Source organism: Canis lupus, chromosome 4, assembly GCF_048164855.1.
Source record: "Canis lupus baileyi chromosome 4, mCanLup2.hap1, whole genome shotgun sequence".
In the NCBI taxonomy this organism is placed as follows: Eukaryota; Metazoa; Chordata; class Mammalia; order Carnivora; family Canidae; genus Canis; species Canis lupus.
The window spans coordinates 51032226-51050253 of record NC_132841.1 but is presented as its reverse complement, the minus strand read 5'-3'; the positions used below and the strand labels follow the sequence as shown (position 1 = coordinate 51050253).

Here is an 18028-nt window from a genome sequence, read left to right as displayed (position 1 = left end):
GGGCTTGATCCTCTGCCTATGTCTCTGCCTCTCTTTCTGTGTCTCTCATAAATAAATAAATAAATAAAAATCTTTAAAAAAAAAAAAGAGGGGGTGGCTATAGCATTTTACAGTTTCTACATGACCTTGAGAAACACAGTGCTTCCTGTTGTAAGGGGAAGACTTAACTGGGGGAGATACAAATCTTGCACTCAAAGACCTTGGGAGATAGAGAATCCCCACTTCCCAGCTGTAGGTGCTATACAGATTCGGTTCCAAAGTGAACACTTGTGTGCTGATGATGCAATATGGAGTTGAAACATTTAGAGGTAGATAGAGGGAGAAAATAAGGAGAGGCAAGAGAATAAAAGAAAAAGAACAAGGGAGGGTCCATATGGGTGTGAATGGCTTTTTGTCCTCTTTACCTTCTTAGAATATTTTCTTCTTGATGCCTTGCCCAGTGTCTAGCATTTAATCGACATTCAGTAAATATTTATTGAATGAATTAATCATTCAGCCAATTTTGGTTCTGAAATGCCAGGGAAGAAGGGCCAATGAGCTGACATATTGAGAACTGGATCAATGCCAGGTGTAGTGTTAAATCTTATGGGAAATAATGTAGGCTCAACCGCTCTCTCCTAACGTACCTGCAAGTTAGAATGTATCTAGTGACCTGTGGGGAGTAGGGATTGGATGATACAGGCCAGTCTAGGTCTTTTGAATTTATTCCTTTACCTCGTGTTTGTTTAATCTATTTCCATTTGTTATAGAAATAGGAAAAGGTCGTTAATTTTTCCAAGCACAATTTCTCCCCATATCTTGGAAATTGGAATTCCTTATCAATATTTTTTATTATTCCTCAGATCTTTTTCCAACTCTGTGCCCTCTGCCACTAGGCTCTTCTAGGCAGCTGTGATGAATGTATTGTTAAGATGTTAAAAGTTTAAAATAAGTCCCATTAAATGACAGAATTTGAAGAGAAGCCTGAATTATGTACTCCTTAGGATCATCATTTTGTTCATAAGCCAGATTCTTATTTTTGATATTTTTAAAATTAAATCATAATTAACATAACGTGATATTAATTTTAGGTGTACAATGTAATGATTCAACAATTCTATACATTTCTCAGTGCTCATCACCATAAGTGTGCTCTTAATCCTCTTCATCTATTTCATCCAGCTTCCCACCCACCTCCCCTCTGGTGACCACTAGGTTATTTTCTTTTTAAAAAAATCTTATTTAAATTTAATTAATGAACATATAGTGTACTATTAGTTTCAGAGGTAGAATTTACTGATTCATCAGTTGCATATAACACCCAGTGCTCATCACATCATGTGCCCTCCTTAATGCCCATCATCTAGTTACCTCATCCTCTCACCCCCTTCATCTCCAGTGACCCTCAGTTTGTTTCCTATGATTAAGAGTCTCTTATGGTTTGTCTCCTTCCTTGATTTCATCTTGTTTTATTTTTTCCTCTTTTCCTCTATGATCCTCTGTTTTGTTTCTTGAATTCCACATATGAGTGAGATCATATAATTGTCTTTCTCTGATTGACTTATTCCACTTGGCATAATATCCTCTAGTTCATCCACATTGTTGTAAATCATAAGTCATAGTCCTGATGCTATAATGAAAACAGCATCCTAGCCTGAAATATTGACGGTAGTTCAGCAATTAGGGAATAGTCCATCCATTCTTTTTTTTTTTTTTTTTTTTTTTTTAGTCCATCCATTCTTAATCACAAGCCCAACAGAATGACTCAAACATTACTGTTTGATCTGTTTGTATTTTACATCGCTTCTTAACTTTTAAAGATTTATCATTGAGGGTGAGAGCAGGCCCACGCGATGGGGGGAGGGGCAGAGGGAGAGAGAATTCTGAAGCAGGCTCCCCACTAGACATTTTTTTTGGGGGGGGGGGCACTTGATCCCAGGTCCTTTGGGTCATGATCTGAGACCCAGGTGTCCCATGCTTCCTAACTTTTAACCGTGCTCTGCTAGTATTCTTTAAAGGGAATATGAGTGGTTTCAGTATCTGACTATATAAGCATTTTTTATATACCTAATTGAAATACAATTGTATGTATCCGTAGTTCCCCAGTTATTTTTCCAATGGCTGCCAATGCCTTTCCTCCAGTTCTGCATCTTCTTTTTTATTTGATATGCTCTATTTATTCTTTGGAGAAATAGTTAATTGAAGACTTTGGAAAAATAGTTCTGTTGCCACTTTGCCTTGACTCAACCCCAGCATCTTTTCATTTAAGAACTTCCTGGCCACGTGTCTCAGGAAAAAAAAAAAAAACAACAACAACTCAAATTCTGTATCTTGATATCATAATGATCATTGACTTCCTGGAAATGAAGACCATGTTCACTCCCTTTCTATCTCTGTGAGTTGCTGGTTCAAAACACCTAGAAGTAAAGGGGTCAGCACGTTTGGTTTTTTCCTTCCCGGGAGACGCTCTACGGGCGGGGCCGCGGGAGCTTGGGCCCCTCCCATTGGTCCTTCCGGGAGCCTCGCCCCACCCCCCCCGGCCCCGCCTCCTGGGAGGATGGACCAATAGGAGCGCGAGTTGTGGTTTAAACTCGGAGTCCCGCGAGGGGGCCCGAGGCTCAGTCTCGGAGGAGCTTGGCTGTCGGTCCGGACCGGGCGGACCGCGAGGTGGTGAGCGGCTGGGCCCGCGGGTCCCGCGAGGGGGCGGGGGGCCGGGGGCCGGGGGTCGTCTGTAGCGCCGAGCCGGGTGGAGCCACGGCCTGGGACTGCGTGCGCGGCGCCGGCAGTTCGGTTCCGCCGAGTAGCAGGACCCGTGCGAGCCCCAAACCGCCGACTTTTCTGGGACTTGGAGCCCCCGACGCAGGCCTCAGGAGTCAGGAGCTGGGTTAAATGCCTGTTGGCTCCAGAACGGGCTTCGCTCGCTCCTCAGCTCCAGTGTTGGCGTGGACCCGCCCTGGGTAGAGTTTGCTCTGTGCCACACCTTCCCTCTCTCCCCCTCCCTAAGCCTCGGGGTCTGATGTGCGTTTCACGCCCGCAGCTAGTCCAGAATGGCTACCCTGATCTTCGTTGATAAGGAGAACGGAGAGCCAGGCCCCCGTGCGGCTCCCAAGGACGGGCTGAAGCTGGGGTCTCGGCCTCGTAAGTACCCTGGCTGCCGTCTGCGCAGGTGCTGGCCTCCAGAGGTGGGCGTGGCCCGTGCTTGGGGGAGGCGGTTAGCTACTCCGTTGGAATACTGCTGCTGCAAAGTGCTTGTCACGGGTCTGTTTTTCATGTTCAGCATCTTAGTTAAGGGAGTATTTAAGAGGGCACAGAACTGAAGTACTATTAGACATATGGCCATGCCACTGTCAGAAGTGGGGGATGAGAATGAGGCCAAGTTTATGCACACGGTCAGCCTTCAAATTGCACGGGTGTTTGTTCCCTGAATAATCTTATTTTCTTTTCTTCTTCTTCTTCTTTTTTTTTTTTTTTTTTAGCAGTCCAAGCTTTAGATGGGAGATCTCAGGTTTCAACACCACGTGTAGGCAAAATGTTTGATGCTCAAGCAGCCTTACCTAAAGTTGCCAGAAAGGCCTTGGGAACTGTCAACAGAGCCACAGAAAATTCAGTGAAGACTAATGGACCTCTCAAACAGAAGCAGCCAACCTTCTCTGCCAAAAAAGTAAGTGTTGGCTGCAAAGTCACTGTTGAAACACTCTAGCACTCTTTGACTCTTAAAAAATGACTATCGGCATCCTACTTTGCTTTCTGTCTTGGGAGTACAAGGAAATATAGGCTACCAAACATAGATTAAGAGGAGGGAATCATATTCCCTCTGGACTTCCTCTATGCCCTAGGATCAGAAGTCTCAGAAGCAGCTGGTGAATGCTTTTGCCTCACCTGCCCTTAACTAGTGTGGAAGCAGATTCTTTGATAGTATCTACTTAGGGATACAGGAAGTACTGAGAGGGAGGATACTTTACCAGAGATCACGGAGCTAATATAGCTCAGGTGCTGCCATCTTCATCTCCTAGAGCAAGCACCAGGTACTCTACTTTGCAAGCATGTCGATGTTTGGATGTGTGTACCAGCTATAGGTCCATGCATCCCAGACTGAGGAGACTTTGCTGTGAAAGATGACTTCAGCATGTACATTAACATTTCATTTGAATAATTGTGTTATGTATTTAGAAAAAAGCCCTAGTACTTTATATCAAAATAGGACTTCTGTGCTTTAGGACAAGATGACATTTTTAAAAACTAAGTTGAGTAAAAGAGAAATGTTAAATTCAAGTATCGCAAGGCTGTGGCAAAAATGAGAATGCAACCCAGAACTGAAGTGTGGGAAACCCTATTTTCCTCTAGATTTGCACATGTGACATAAGTTTGAGTCAGGAATATGCAGGCTTCTGCTTTGGCCTACTATTGCAGATTGCCTATCTGCCAATTTTATTCTAGGGAATTATCTAGTCTTCTAACTTCCATGACTGTCCTGCTGACTCTTACTCAGCGTGTGAATTTCAACTTAATATTTAACCAAGCAAATAATTAAGGGAACACTGATGGAGAAACATGGGTGGAAATCACATCCAAAAGCCAAAAATGGTTTCTAGAATTAGCTTTTATTTGAGTAACTCATGCCTGTTTTCTCTGACAGGTTGAATGATTGAGTTGATTAGCTCTGAATTAACTGCCGTCTTGGTGACTTAGGCTAAAAGGTGCTGATACTTAAATTTCAGACTTAACTCTTGAGCATGCTCCTAGAATTGCTTGCTGAATTGTATTGGTATGTAATTATGAGAACTAAGGATTATGGTTTTTTAGAAGTCAGCATAAAATTGAAAAAATGTGGTGAAGCAGTCACATGTCTTGAAGAAGACTTATGATCTCTTGTACTAAACATTTGTACAGTTGTACTAAACAAAGTTTTTCACTTTCATTGATTCATATTTTCGTGGTTTTAGGTGACTGAGAAGACTGTCAAAGCAAAAAGCTCTGTTCCTGCCTCAGATGACACCTATCCAGAAATAGAAAAATTCTTTCCTTTCAATCCTTTAGGTAATATATATATATATATTTTTTTTGGTATTACACAAAAATGCTTTAGCCTTGAGTTTCTCTTAGAATCCAATTCAGCTCTAATTTAATATGGATATGAATATGACCTATGACCTCTAACTGTAATAAGACTGCCTGAATCTGGGTTTCTCTGGACAAATGTACTTGGTGGATTTATTTGTAAGGAACATCATCTTGGGTCAGAAGGGACATTGGTGCAAAGATGTGGAGGACGTTGTTCCTGACCTCAAAAACTTCTAAGGAAGATAAGATGTGTTCCCTAACATTGAACAAGTCTAGAGTGGACAGTGTTCTTAGCAAGACTTTTAGAAAGTGAGTTTTATGTCAAGTTGAACAATGAGAAAATCCGCGTAGTCTGTTATGATGTATGCATTTTTATTCTTTCAACCTGCTGCATGTACCCAAAGTATTTTCTGTTAACAGAAGTACCTTTTCAAGCTTTGATTTATTTCCATATGAGGAGAGGCTACTGTATCCAGGTTCTGGATGCAGTGGTTAATAAGAGGCTCCACCCTAAGAGAGCCCAAGATTTTTTTTTTTTTTTTTTTTTTAAAGATTTTATTTATTTATTCATGAGAGATAGAGAGGCAGAGACACAGCCAGAGGGAGAAGCAGGCTCCATGCAGGGAGCCCGACATGGGACTCAATCCCAGGTCTCCAGGATCACACCCCTGACTGAAGGCAGCACTAAACTGCTGAGCCACTGGGGCTGCCCAGGAGCCCAAGATTTGGAGGGAAAGTCAAACATTGAACAAATCCTCTCACTCTAAATGTCAGAAGGAGAAAAACAGGCCAACCAGGGAGAACTGAACCTCCCCTGGAAGAGCAGGAAGTTTTCTCGGGAAGTGACATGGAAGTGGAGCTTTAAAGGACATCAAAGGAGAGCCAGACAAGGGAGAGGAAGGGCAAGGCAAGAGTACCGCATGTCTGTGTGTGCAGTGATCTGGGGGTAGAGCAAAGGCCTGTACTGGTTCTGGGACAAAGACCGAGGAAAGGATAGCACAGGTGAGACTGGGGGCAGATCACACAAGGCCTTATTGGTTTCTGAGCTGGCATTTTTGCCCTTTCATCCTAAGGGCATTTAGGCAATCTGTGCATCCAGGTTGTCTCTGGCTTTTATATAATACAATTCTGCAGTTGGTATTCTCGAAATTGTTGTTAGTTTGTGAGGATAGCTGTAGTTGCTGAGTCTCAGTATGTGATTAAGATTTGATAAAATAGTGTTTCCATACTAACGATTACGATTCAGCCATGAAGGAAAATGAGGTAGATTTATGCGTATTGATCAGGAAGGAGGACTACAATATGCTGTGTTTGAGGAAAACAATACTGCCAGGTTGCCCTCCAAAATAGCATAAATTACTGAATCTACCTACAGTGGTTGAGGATGCCTGCTTCACCTCTAATCTCTCACAGCAGATGTTTCAAAAACCCTTATCAAAAAGGCAATGGGTATCATTGTTTTAAATTGTAGTGTGTGTATGTGTATTTTTTTTTTTTTTTTTTTTTTGTGTGTATGTGTATTGAGCATATTTGATTATTGGCCTTCTATAGTGTTTTGTTTTTTTTTTTTAAACTTCCTGTTGGTATCCTTGTTTTTCTTTAATAGGTCTTTCTTTCCTTTTCCTTAATAGCTTTTGTGCATAAAGGAAATGAACTATTAGGTTGCAGACTTTTTTCCTCTGAAGTCTTCTGTTTATGGTTTCTTTTATAATTCAGTGGTTTTAAGTAGACACCTACCACCCAATTCTTTTTTAAGTTCTGGGTTTTAGCAGGCTTGAAAACAGTAGAGTAGTTCCTAGTATTTAGGCTTTAGAGAACTTTCACACTTCAGAAAAGGATGGTTCTCTTTCCTTTTTTTTTTTTTTTTTTTTTTTAAGATTTTATTTGACAGCACAAATAGGCAGAATGGCAGGCAGAAAGAGGGAGACGGAGAAGCAGGCTCTCTGCTGAGATGTGGGGCTCAATCCCAGGACCCTAGAATCATGCCCTGAGCTGAGGGCAGACGCCTAACCAACTGAGACACCCAGGTGCCCCTCATCTTTGTTCTTTTGAGGAAAGGCTATACCCCTTGAAAAAACTCAATATTTTTGTTAATAGTCAAGAAAAATCTGTTGTATTTTCTTTTTAAATTTAAAAAAAATATTTTTTAAAAAGTAATCTCTCTGGCTGATGTAAGGTTTGAACTCATGACTCTGAGATCAAGAATCTCCTGCTGTACCAACTGATTCAGGCAGGTGCCCCAAGAAAAATCTATTTTAAATAATTCTAAGAAGCAAGGCACTTGGATTATAAGGAGGACTGTTACTTAATAGTTCTCAAATTTGTTTTAGGACTTTTACAACTTTTTTTTTTTTTTTTTTTTTTTAAGATTTTATTTACTTATTCATGAGAGAGGCAGAGGGAGAAACAGGCTCCATGCAGGAAGCCCATCGTGGTCCCGATCCCGGGTCCCCAGGATCAGGCCCGGGGCTGAAGGTGGCGCTAAACTGCTGAGCCACCCGGGCTGCCTTTTACAACTCTTAAAAGTTAGTGAAGACCCCAGAGAACTTTTGTTTGTGTGTTATCAATTTTAATTCTTACTGCAGGAAATCTAAATAAAAATAAGTTCCTGGGGAATAAAAACCCCTCCATTATATTAATGTAAGTAACTTCTTTTAACATAATAGAACTTTCCTAAAACATTCAGGAGAATGGCATGATTTTGTATTTTTGAAAATGTGCTTAATTTGACTTAAAACAGTTGGGGCACCTAGGTGGCTGGGTTAAGCACCTGTCTTCAGCTCAGGTCATGATCCCAGGACCCTGGGATCCTATCTAGCATTGGGCTCCCTACTCAGCAGGGAGTCTACTTCTTCCTCTGTTCCTCCTCCTCTGGTGTGTGCACTCTTTCTCTCTCTCAAAAAATAAATAAAAATTTAATACCTGGATTCTCCTCTGATTCTGCATTCAACCTGTTGTATCTCTTTGTTTTGGTTGAAGTACATGAAAAAAATCTGGCCTCATGCAGATGCGTGGTTAAGAAAGGGGGGAGCATTTCGATAGTCTTTTCAGATAAGTGTGGAGAGTTTTCTTTCCTACCACACTAAAATTCAACAAGTGGCAGTTTCCAAATGTATGGTTGTGATGTGTAATCTGAAACCCTATCAGTGAACATTTTATACTGACCATAAAATCCACTGGGCTCTTCTGCAGTTTGAAAATCTTTTATTTTTGCATTTATCACACATTGATCATTTAGAAATAATGATTCACTGGGAAATGTAGATTATCCAAATGTTGAAGGGTTTCATGATGCAATATCAAACACACATTCATTAATGTCACCACTGATCTCTTCAGAAAAATATTAGGAAATTGACAAGCTAATAAGTTTTCCAAAGTTCTAGTGTTTTTTTTCCCCTTGAGATTGTGTATATTATCATTGGCAATAAATACTGTTTCTTTAAATGATAGACTTCTTTTATTTTTCTGAGAAAATGTGTTACAAATACCCAAGTCTGAGTAACCAGTTTGTCTTTCTGTTATTTCAACTAAATAGTATTACAGGAAAAAGGCCGCTAGTTTAGCTTGCAAACCAAATAATTGTACAGATCTTTTTTCTTTGACCTCACCTGGTACTTCGGTATGCAACAGAAGTACTTTATGGTCATCATACAGAATACTAAAAAGACATGTTCTTCAGGGTTGAGAGCTAATAAAATTAATACTTTTTATTGTAGATGATAAAGTGATATGTGAAGCTGGCAATTTTTTACTGCAAGTGAATGGTTTTGAGGAATATAGTGACTATAAAATATAGTTTATTGCCACTTCTTGATTTGTGCTAAAGCACAGCAATTCCATCCATCATTGCTTTTGTCCCATCATTGAAAGTGTCAACACAGCAGAAGGTGTTGAAGTTATTAAGAACATAGTTTGACCTCCTGGGCCCACTGTAAGGGTCTCAGATCCCCGTGGGGCTACTGACCACTCTCAGAAGCATTGCCCTGATAAATTGCTTTGTCTTGATGGCAGATTTTGAGAGTTTTGACCTGCCTGAAGAGCACCAGATTGCACACCTCCCCTTGAATGGAGTGCCTCTCATGATCCTTGATGAGGAGAGGGAACTTGAAAAGCTGTTGCACCTGGGCCCCCCTTCACCCCTGAAGATGCCTTCTCTATCCTGGGAGTCTGGTAAGTGAGCAAGTGCCCTTTTAGTAGGGCTGTGAATTATTTGTGTTTTGATACTGCCGTTATTGTGGGGGCAGAATTGTATGGAAGGTTAGCCTACAAGTGATTTCTATTTCTAACTAAAGAGATAAGGTTTCAGAGTAATGAAACCTCTCATTTGGTAGTTTTTCAGTCCCAAGTGCTCAGGTAAAATTAAATCATTCTGGAATCTGGACAGTTCTGTTTATACTTTATTTTTAAAGATTTTATTTATTCTTGAGCAACACAGAGAAAGAGGCAGAGACCTAGGCAGAGGGAGAAGAAGGCTCGATCCCAGGACTCCAGGATCACGACCTGAGCCAAAGGCAGATGCTCAACCACTGAGCCACCCAGGTGCCCCTACGCAGTTTTAGATACAGAAAATAATATTAAATTTAGCATAAAGCTTCTTGGGTTATAACTTGAGGTATAGTAAACTTGTTTGGAATGAGATTTCCAAGTTCTATCCACAGCTAATCTAGGTTCAGGACACTTGAGCGCAATAGCACAGAATTGGCAAAACCTTCTTACTGCCAAGGTTTGAGGCCTGTACTCTGTTCAAGCTGGTGGTCAAAAGCTATCATCAGTATGTTTTCTATTTGTTCTGATGGGATAACATAAATGCTTCCATAAATTACATTAGTGATATTGTTGGCTCCTACGTGGGTCTCTAAGAACAATAGTTTCAGGTATGTCTTAAGGTTATTTCCTAATGAAGGTGAGTTCTGGTATCTTAGCCACATTTCAAGAAGTAAGTGTGTGTGTCTGTGTGTGTGTGTGTGTGTGTGTGTGTGTTTAGCTGGGGGTGGGGTAGGGATTCATTAGACAAAGGGGAAAATAAGAATTTATGAGTAAAACTGACAACCAATGTCTGTGTTGAGATGGACTAAAGCGTTTGCAGATATTGAGTAAGAAATTCCTGTCTTCTAGATCTGTTGCAGTCTCCCAGCGTTCTGTCGACCTTGGATGTTGAATTGCCACCTGTTTGCTATGACTTAGATGTTTGAATTTCTTAGCACTTAATAGTTTGTGTATTTTGTATTAATAAAGCAATTCTTTAACAGACCTTTCCTAATATTGCGGTTGGTATTCTTTGGCATTTGCTTAAAACGGTATGAAAATCATTGTTAAGTGTTTGACAGGGGTCTATAATCTGACAATACAAGTATATTAGATTTGAAAAACTCACCTTAGAACCCTTTGGTTTGTCTTTAACAGCTTATTTTAGACACTGCCACTGTTTTCCCTGAAACTTACGCTCCTAAATGTGTACTCTGCTGCCTTTCTGTGGCCATTAACTAGTGACAGTTATTAGATCTCTTAATTAGAAGAGCCACTTCAGCTCATTAAATATCTATTGCTAAGCATTCTTTATTGCTGGTTCTATTTGGTTTCTAATGACTTTAATACTCACTATTCAGTAATCAGAATTTGAAAGGCTCTAAATCTTCCAAGAACTCTATGTCCCTGGGATCTTCAATTAGGTTCTTCAAAGATTGCAGCAGATAATTTACAGATAGTGATGATATACACTCTTCACCTATAGGAAACACTATTTAGTTACTTACACTGTATTTGGACTGGTTTTAAGTATTGTTATTGTTTCATGTTTATGACCCTATTTTTCAGGAGAGGACAGTGAAGCTCAGAAATTCATTGATATGCAAAGACATGAAGTGCTCTTACCTCGATTCCAAATCTGGGATTATAATCAAAATATCAGAGACTGTAAATGTTTGCTCATGGATTTTATTTTTTGGAGGAATGGGGTGGAGGATATAAAAAAAAAAAAAGTTATTGCCACCATTTGAAATCCCAAAGTTTCATAGGCCTGGTTTTGGAGCTTCTCTTGGAAAAGCAGATCTGGCAATAGTTGCCCCTTGTTTGGAACACTTGGACTGGCATTGGAGTGCTGGCTGCCTTTTAGGTGGAGTTTGGGCTTTCTGTCCTACAGACCCAAAGGGATAACTGAAGTATTCCTTCTATGGTCTCTTCTTGCTCCAGTTTAATTGCATTCCTTTTACTTGCATGGGCCATGAAATCGATTGAATAGATCCTTAATACCATCCTATGTAGGAAGACTCTCCCCTGAAAGGTTTGTAGCATTTGTAGTCAGAATTCAAACCCCTTTCCATCATTATTGCAGTTGGTATTCTTTGGAATTTGCTTGAAATTGAAAACTAGTGGAAGTGTTTAATAGACAAAGGTCAGTATTTTTTTTTTTTTTTTTAAGATTTTATTTATTAGAGCATGCAAGAGGGAGGGAGAACGCAAGCAGGGGGTTGGGGAGTGAGGCAGAGTGAGAGGGAGAAACAGACTCCCTGCTGAGCAGGGAGCCCAATGTGGGGCTGGAATCCAGGATCCCAGGATCCTAAAATCATGACCTGAGCTAAAGGCAAACGCTTACCAACTGAGCCACCCAGGTGCCCCAGTAGAAAGACTTTTAAAAGCTTAATAAAATCAGACTATTAATAGGACACTTGGTTCTAAGGAAGAGTATTAAATTGAGCATCCTCAGGTATAGCAGGCCTGTGTGAAAAGCAAAGTATCATTAAGTGGTTTTCATACTCTATAATTTAGAAGCTTTGGAAAGGGATCTCTTGTGGAGGGAACAAAGGACTGAGAACACGGCCACTAGTCAGTCCTTTACCAGCTAGTTAACTGTCCTTGGGTACCTCAGTCTGTCTGACTCTTGGTTTTGGCTCAGGTCATGATCTCCGGGTCCTGGGATCTAGCCCCATGTTGGGCTCCATGCTCAGCACGGAGTCTGCTTGTCCCTCTCCCTCCCCCTCTGCTCCTCTTCCCTTGTGCACATGCATGCATGCACATGTGCTCTCTCTCAAATTAGTAAAATCTTAAAAATACAAAGTGCTTAATGTTGGTTGAGCCTTTGAGAACTTTTTTTTTTTTTTTTGAGCCTTTGAGAACTTTTAAACAGATGCTTCCCCATTAATATAATTTTTATTTTGTGGAGATTGCTATTTGTATACATTTTACGAAGTGTAATGGGTTTGGCCTCATTGCTTGAAAAGCTTATGAGAAGTCCTGTTTGCATTTCCAGTCTGTCCCATCAATAACGCTCTTAAGATTAAAGTTTATTGTTTTCAAGGTGGAGAGTTGGACTACACTGGACCTTAAGGGTGCCCTGATCTATGTAGGGTTAACCCATAGGGTTAATCCTCCACTGGCATTTTTCAGGCTTCAAATTTGATTAACCTTCTAATAGGAACACAAAGCTTTTAAAATACATTAATATTCTCTCAGACCAATTCTCAACAACAGTACCAAGTCACAAAAGGGTCAGTACAACCATGGGAATTCCTAAGTTGACTTTGTCCTTTCCATTAGTTTCACCCATCATTTACTCAGGCCCCCCTGTGCTAGGGACCATAGCTGCCAAGGTTAAGTAACACACTGTCCCTGCTCCAGGGCCTGCTGTCAGTAGGCGAGATGGGTGGGAAACGCCCTCAGGATACAGGATAAGGAATCCCAGGGCAGGAAGAACCAGTGGCTGGGGAGTACCTTCCAGTCCAGTTTAGGGAAGGGCAGGGGTGGCTTCCTGAGGAATGTATGGATGGACACTTGATAGAAGTGTTCTCAGCCGAGGGAATGGCTTATGCAAATGCCAGGAGGCAAGAGGCGCAGCTCATTGAATGAAAACTTCTTCCTTCCTCCTGTCCTCCCCCTCCCCCGCCCCGCCTTTTTTTTTTTTCTTTTCTACTTCAGGTTTGGGCAAGGAGTGTGGTTGGTAATAAAGGAGTCTGGAGAGTTAGGTAGCAGCAGCATAGCTTTATAAACTATGGCAGGGGGTTTAGTGTCTGTCCTAGGGCTGTTAGGTACCAGGGAAAGGTTTTAAGGAGGGAAATGACAGGTCAGGTTTGTGTTTCAGAACCTCACTCTGGAGGCAGGGAGACCAATTTGGAATCTGCTGTAGATGATGATGATGAAGTGACCTTGAAGAGGTGACCATGGAGGGAAGTAGGGCTTCAGGAGGGATCCAGGAGTTGGACTTGGCAGCAGATGGTGCAGAGATGGTACTGGAAAGAGTCAACAATGCATGGGAACACTCCTCACATGAGCGGCCCCGGTTATGTTTACAAGGATGTTTGTGGCTGCATAGTTTATAATGGGAAGATATGATGCAGAGGTACATTGGAATGAAACGTATTCATTACAAAAGATCTATATATGTGGACATGGAAAGTTAACCATGGAACTTTTTCAGTTTCAAAAGTGGGTTATAGAACAGCATTTAGGATCACTTTTATTTAAACACATATGAGACAGAAACGCATAGTGACAAGTAAAAAAGTGAGATGGTGACTCAGCAACTTATTCTATGACCTTGGGCATGTTCTTTAACCTCCCCGAACTTCCGTTCTTTCATTCATGAGACCAATGATAGAATTTATCTTGAAAGCTTGTCAGGAGTACGTGAGCTAATGTACAAACATTCAAAATGGGCTTGACTGGTAGTAAGCCTTTTAGTGACTATTATGGTTAGATTTATTTGTGAGTATAAAACTATCCATAAAGTCATCCATTAATGCCTTACTAGAGTTATCTTGTGCGTGCATATGGGAGACTAGCATAGTTTAAACTTACAAAAAATAAATATATATATTAATATTAAATAGGATTAAACTATTTAAAGAAAGAGAAAATGCTCCTCTCTGAGGCTGGAAAGATTGAGGTAATCCTTTAAAAAAAAGAAAAGCATATATTCCATTTGTCTTTATAACAGTCAAATGAATCCCTGTGTTCTTGTCCACAGGCTTCATCATGGGGTTGGGGACACCAGGTTTGAGCCTTCCCTTGAGTTGCTAAATTTCTGGGATGCCTGAACACCCACTTTGGGTTGGGTTGGGGCTCAAGGAGCTGATTCTGAAACGGATCGAAAAGAGGCTGGGGTAGGATATGGTGCTTTATTATTGGTGCCTTAAGAAAGCTGAAGACCATTCCTGGGCCAAGCATCCAGTGGGGTCAGTTGGCATTAACTGATTCAGGATCAACCAACTATGTGTGTTGACCTGGGCATGCAACATTGCCAGGCAGTTTTACACTAATATTCTCCTGTGTTGAGGTCCCTGTTTTCATACCTCTCCACTCTTTAAACTTGTATCATTCTGCTACTACCCCTGCCTCTAGGTGCTGAACCTCTCCCTAGTAGAGGATATGGAAGCCAACAGTCAGGAATGTCCTCTTCTTGCTGACATTTATTTTACAAGCTGCCTGCATCTTGCAACAGCAGTGTTCTACCTGTCATTCCTCCACATGTGCTCTGGGTCACATCCCCTCTTTGGTTATCTTCCCCTCCTACTCTCCTATGCATGTGTGTTTTGGAGAAGACCTCCAGTCTCTCTAGTCTCCCTTACGTACCTAAAAATCCTTCTTTGGCTCCACATCTCCGATTATAAGGGCTCAGTCTTGGTCTCTCTTCACACACTTCCTTATGTATTCCTGTGGTTTGAAATCCCACCTCTGTGCTACATTGGTATCTCTAATCCAGGTCTCTCCCCTGAACTCTATGGTTGCTTACTAGATCTCTAATCTGTCTAGATTGGAGTCTCTAATCTGTCTAGTTTTTCTCCTCTCCAATCTGCCCCTTGCTAGCTTTCTCTACTTCTGCAGATGTTTGCTCCATCACAAACCTGGGTCTATCCTTGTCCACATCCATCTCTATCCACATCCATCCCTCTCGCAAGCCTGGTGATTCTGCTTCTTTTCCTGGCTTGTTCACTTCTTCCCACCATAATTTCTTGTGATGACCAAAGCCCTCTAACTGAGGTTCTGCTTCTGCTCTTCCAACCTGTTTTCTACCATTGCCAGAGTGACATTTTATTTTTTTAAAGATTTATTAAAGAACACATGTGGTGGAGAGGGAGAGAGAGAATCTCAACTGGAGCCCAACTGGGGCTCTGTCCCACAACCCTAAGATCATAACCTGAGCCAAAACCAAGAGTTGGATGCTTAACTGCCTGAGCCACCAAGGTGTCCTCAGAGTGACAGAGCAAGCACGTGCACACAAGCAGGGCAAGGGCAGATGGAGAAGCCAAGTCCTCACTGAGCAGAGAGCCTGACATGGGGCTTGATCCCAGGATGCTGAGATCATGGTCTGAGCTACCCAGGTGCCCCCAGAGTGACATTTTCAATGCAACTGTAATTGTCCCCCCGCTTGAAGCCTTCTAGTAGATTCTTATTGTGCTTGGGTAACATGTGAACTCATCTCCAGGGCCTGTGAGGCCTTGTGTGATCTGGGCCCCAACCAGTGCTTGGCTGTTCCCTATTCCAGGCTCCATCCGCATGCCCACCCTCAACATTCCCCCTCACCTTTCCTGCCCCTGGTGTGGCCCCTGCAGGAGGCACCCGTCCTGTTGCCTCCTGAATATCATTTGCTGTGATTCCTCTGCCTGTTGCTGATTGTACCTGAGGTGGCAGTGGGTGCTCTGAAGCTGAGGGATGGCTTGCTTTTGCTTCCCTTCATCTGTGTCACCTGGTTCTCTTCAGTGCCTCACCTGTGTAGTCACCCAGTCCTGCCACTTAAATATTTCAGAAAGGCTGGATTCTTTCCACTGCTGTTACTCCTTTTCTGGCCACCATTTTTCCAGTGGGATGTTCTAACAGCTGCTTATACCTGCTTTCATAGGATTTCCCCAAAGCCCTTCTGGCACAGTCAAGGTGAGGTTCCCCCTTCGGCAAATGCTGTGGTATAATTTCCATTTAATTTCAGATGTAGTTCGCAACTCTAGAAGCTTGGTTTTGTTTTTTTGTTTGTGTTTTTATTTCTTTTCTTTTTTTTTTTTAATACTCCATGTTTTTGCCTAACTTTTTGAACATATGGAATACCGTTATCTCGGTTTAAATGTCCTTGCCTGCTAATTCTAACATCTGTTGTCAGTTCTGGGTCGGTTTCAATTGTTTTGGCTTTTCACTACCTTCATTACAGGTTGTAAATTCCTACAGCTTACAATGCCCAGGAATTTTTATTGGATTCCTGACATGAATTTTACCTTTTCTTCGTGCTGAGTATTTTTATATTTCTATAAACATTCTTAAATTTTGTTCTGGGATGTAGTTAAGTTGCTTGGAAACAATTTGATTCATTTGAGTCTTGTTTTTAAGTTTGTTAGACAACATGAGGGCTAATTTTCCCTATTGCTGAGGTAGTACTTTTTTTTTTTTTTTAAAGAAAAACATATATTTTTCCATTTATCTTTTTTTTTTATATATATTTTTCCATTTATCTTTACAACAGTCAAATGAATCCCTATCTTATAGATGAGGAAACTGAGGCTCCCCAAATTTAAGTGACACAGCTGGTAGGTTGTTGGGAGTCTAGAATCAAATTCGTGTCTGTCTAGCCCCAACAGCCAGGGTTTTTTGTTGTTGTTCCCAGCTTTGAGATGTAATTGACATACAACATTGTATAGGGTGCTGATTTGATACAGGTATATATTTAGCTAACACTTTCATTATATCATATAATTACCATTTTTTTTAATTACCATTTTTTTGGTAGTGAGAACATTTAAAGTCTATTCTTAGCAACTTATATAATGCAATGTTGTTAACTATAATCACATGTTATATATTACATCCCAGAACTTACTCATCTTTTAATTGGAAGTTTAGGGGCACCTGGGTGGCTCAGTCAGTTAAGTGTCTGGCTCTTGATTTTGGCTGAGGTAGTGATCTCAGTGTCATGAGATGGGTGTTGGGCTCAGTGCTGAACATGGAGCCAGCTTAAGATTCTCTCCCTCTGCCCTGCCCTACCTGTCCCCATTAAGCAGCTATTCCTCATTTCATTTTTAAGTGATGCCCCACTGCTCTAGGGAGAAGGCCCACATGATTCCCAAGGCTGCACGGTGGCTCCCAGGGAGATGAGGTATGATTCCTCTCCTGGAAAGCTCTTCTGATTTGCTGGGTCACACCTATCCATCCTTTTGCTCTCCACTGAGTTACTTCTCTGACTGGAAGCCTTTCCTGATACCCTATGATTGAGTTGAGGTTCCCTCCCATTTTCTCTGCTCCAGACACTTAAACTTCTCCTAGCACTTATCATGTTAAGCTGTGCCTGCCCATTTGTCTGGCTGTCTCATGTGCTATACTGGGAGCTGGCTCAGGTCTGCCCTGCTTGCTCTTGTATTCCTGTGCTGGGAGCACAGTTGGTGCTCAGGCATTTACTGAAATGAAGGGATATGTCATTAATCCTGGGGACCCAGGTTCTAGAGGCCCAGTGACTGCACCATGCCCACTGTAAGCATCATGCAGAGTCAAGGCCAGGGAGCTTGCCTTTACCCCAGGTCCCCCCAAAAAGAGGGGGAGGGGGAAGAGCACAGGCCCAAGGAGGCAGCTTCCCACCTCCCCTGCCAGGCAGCTGATGTCTTGTTTGCCTTCTCCTCACACTGCCTGCCTGTGTGTGGAGAAGGTCCAGGGCAACAGGGTGGAAATGGAAACTGGTTTTCTTTCTTTTCTAACTGCTACCTGATTTCATTGGTTTCTCCTTCCTGGTGGGTGGTAGGGGTTGCTCAACAGCATCTTATTAGATTCCATAGCTTTCTGGTTCCTTTGGGTTCAAATCAATTTTTGACTTGGAACGTAAGGTTCAGTTTTGTTCATTTTAGAACTTCAATCTCAAACTCAATGCAAGCTCTTCTCCTCCCCCCTATATAGGCTAGAGCTGGGACTGAAACGTGTGGTGAACACACCTCCCCTCTTCCCTGCAGTTGTTGGGCTCCTGCGGCATTCCTGCAGCTCAATGCCAGGGAGGACAGCTGGAAAGAGAAAAGATTGTGCTCAT

General features: G+C 41.8%; 1 protein-coding gene across 8 annotated transcripts; it reads left to right on the top strand.

The window, feature by feature from the left end:
- The first annotated feature begins 2518 nt into the window (after positions 1-2518).
- On the top strand, positions 2519-10293 carry PTTG1 (PTTG1 regulator of sister chromatid separation, securin). Of its 8 annotated transcripts, none has more exons than XM_072824291.1 (6): positions 2519-2649; positions 3017-3117; positions 3459-3640; positions 4923-5016; positions 9055-9213; positions 10159-10293. In XM_072824291.1, the coding sequence occupies exons 2-6, from the start codon at positions 3027-3029 to the stop codon at positions 10233-10235; spliced, it is 603 nt and encodes a 200-aa protein (XP_072680392.1). In that variant the 5' UTR covers positions 2519-2649; positions 3017-3026; the 3' UTR covers positions 10236-10293. The 8 variants fall into 8 exon arrangements, with proteins under 8 accessions (XP_072680392.1, XP_072680386.1, XP_072680389.1 ...); XM_072824285.1 differs by having other exon boundaries at positions 3017-3237; positions 3456-3640; XM_072824288.1 differs by having other exon boundaries at positions 2520-2649; positions 3456-3640.
- Positions 10294-18028: the final 7735 nt, after the last annotated feature.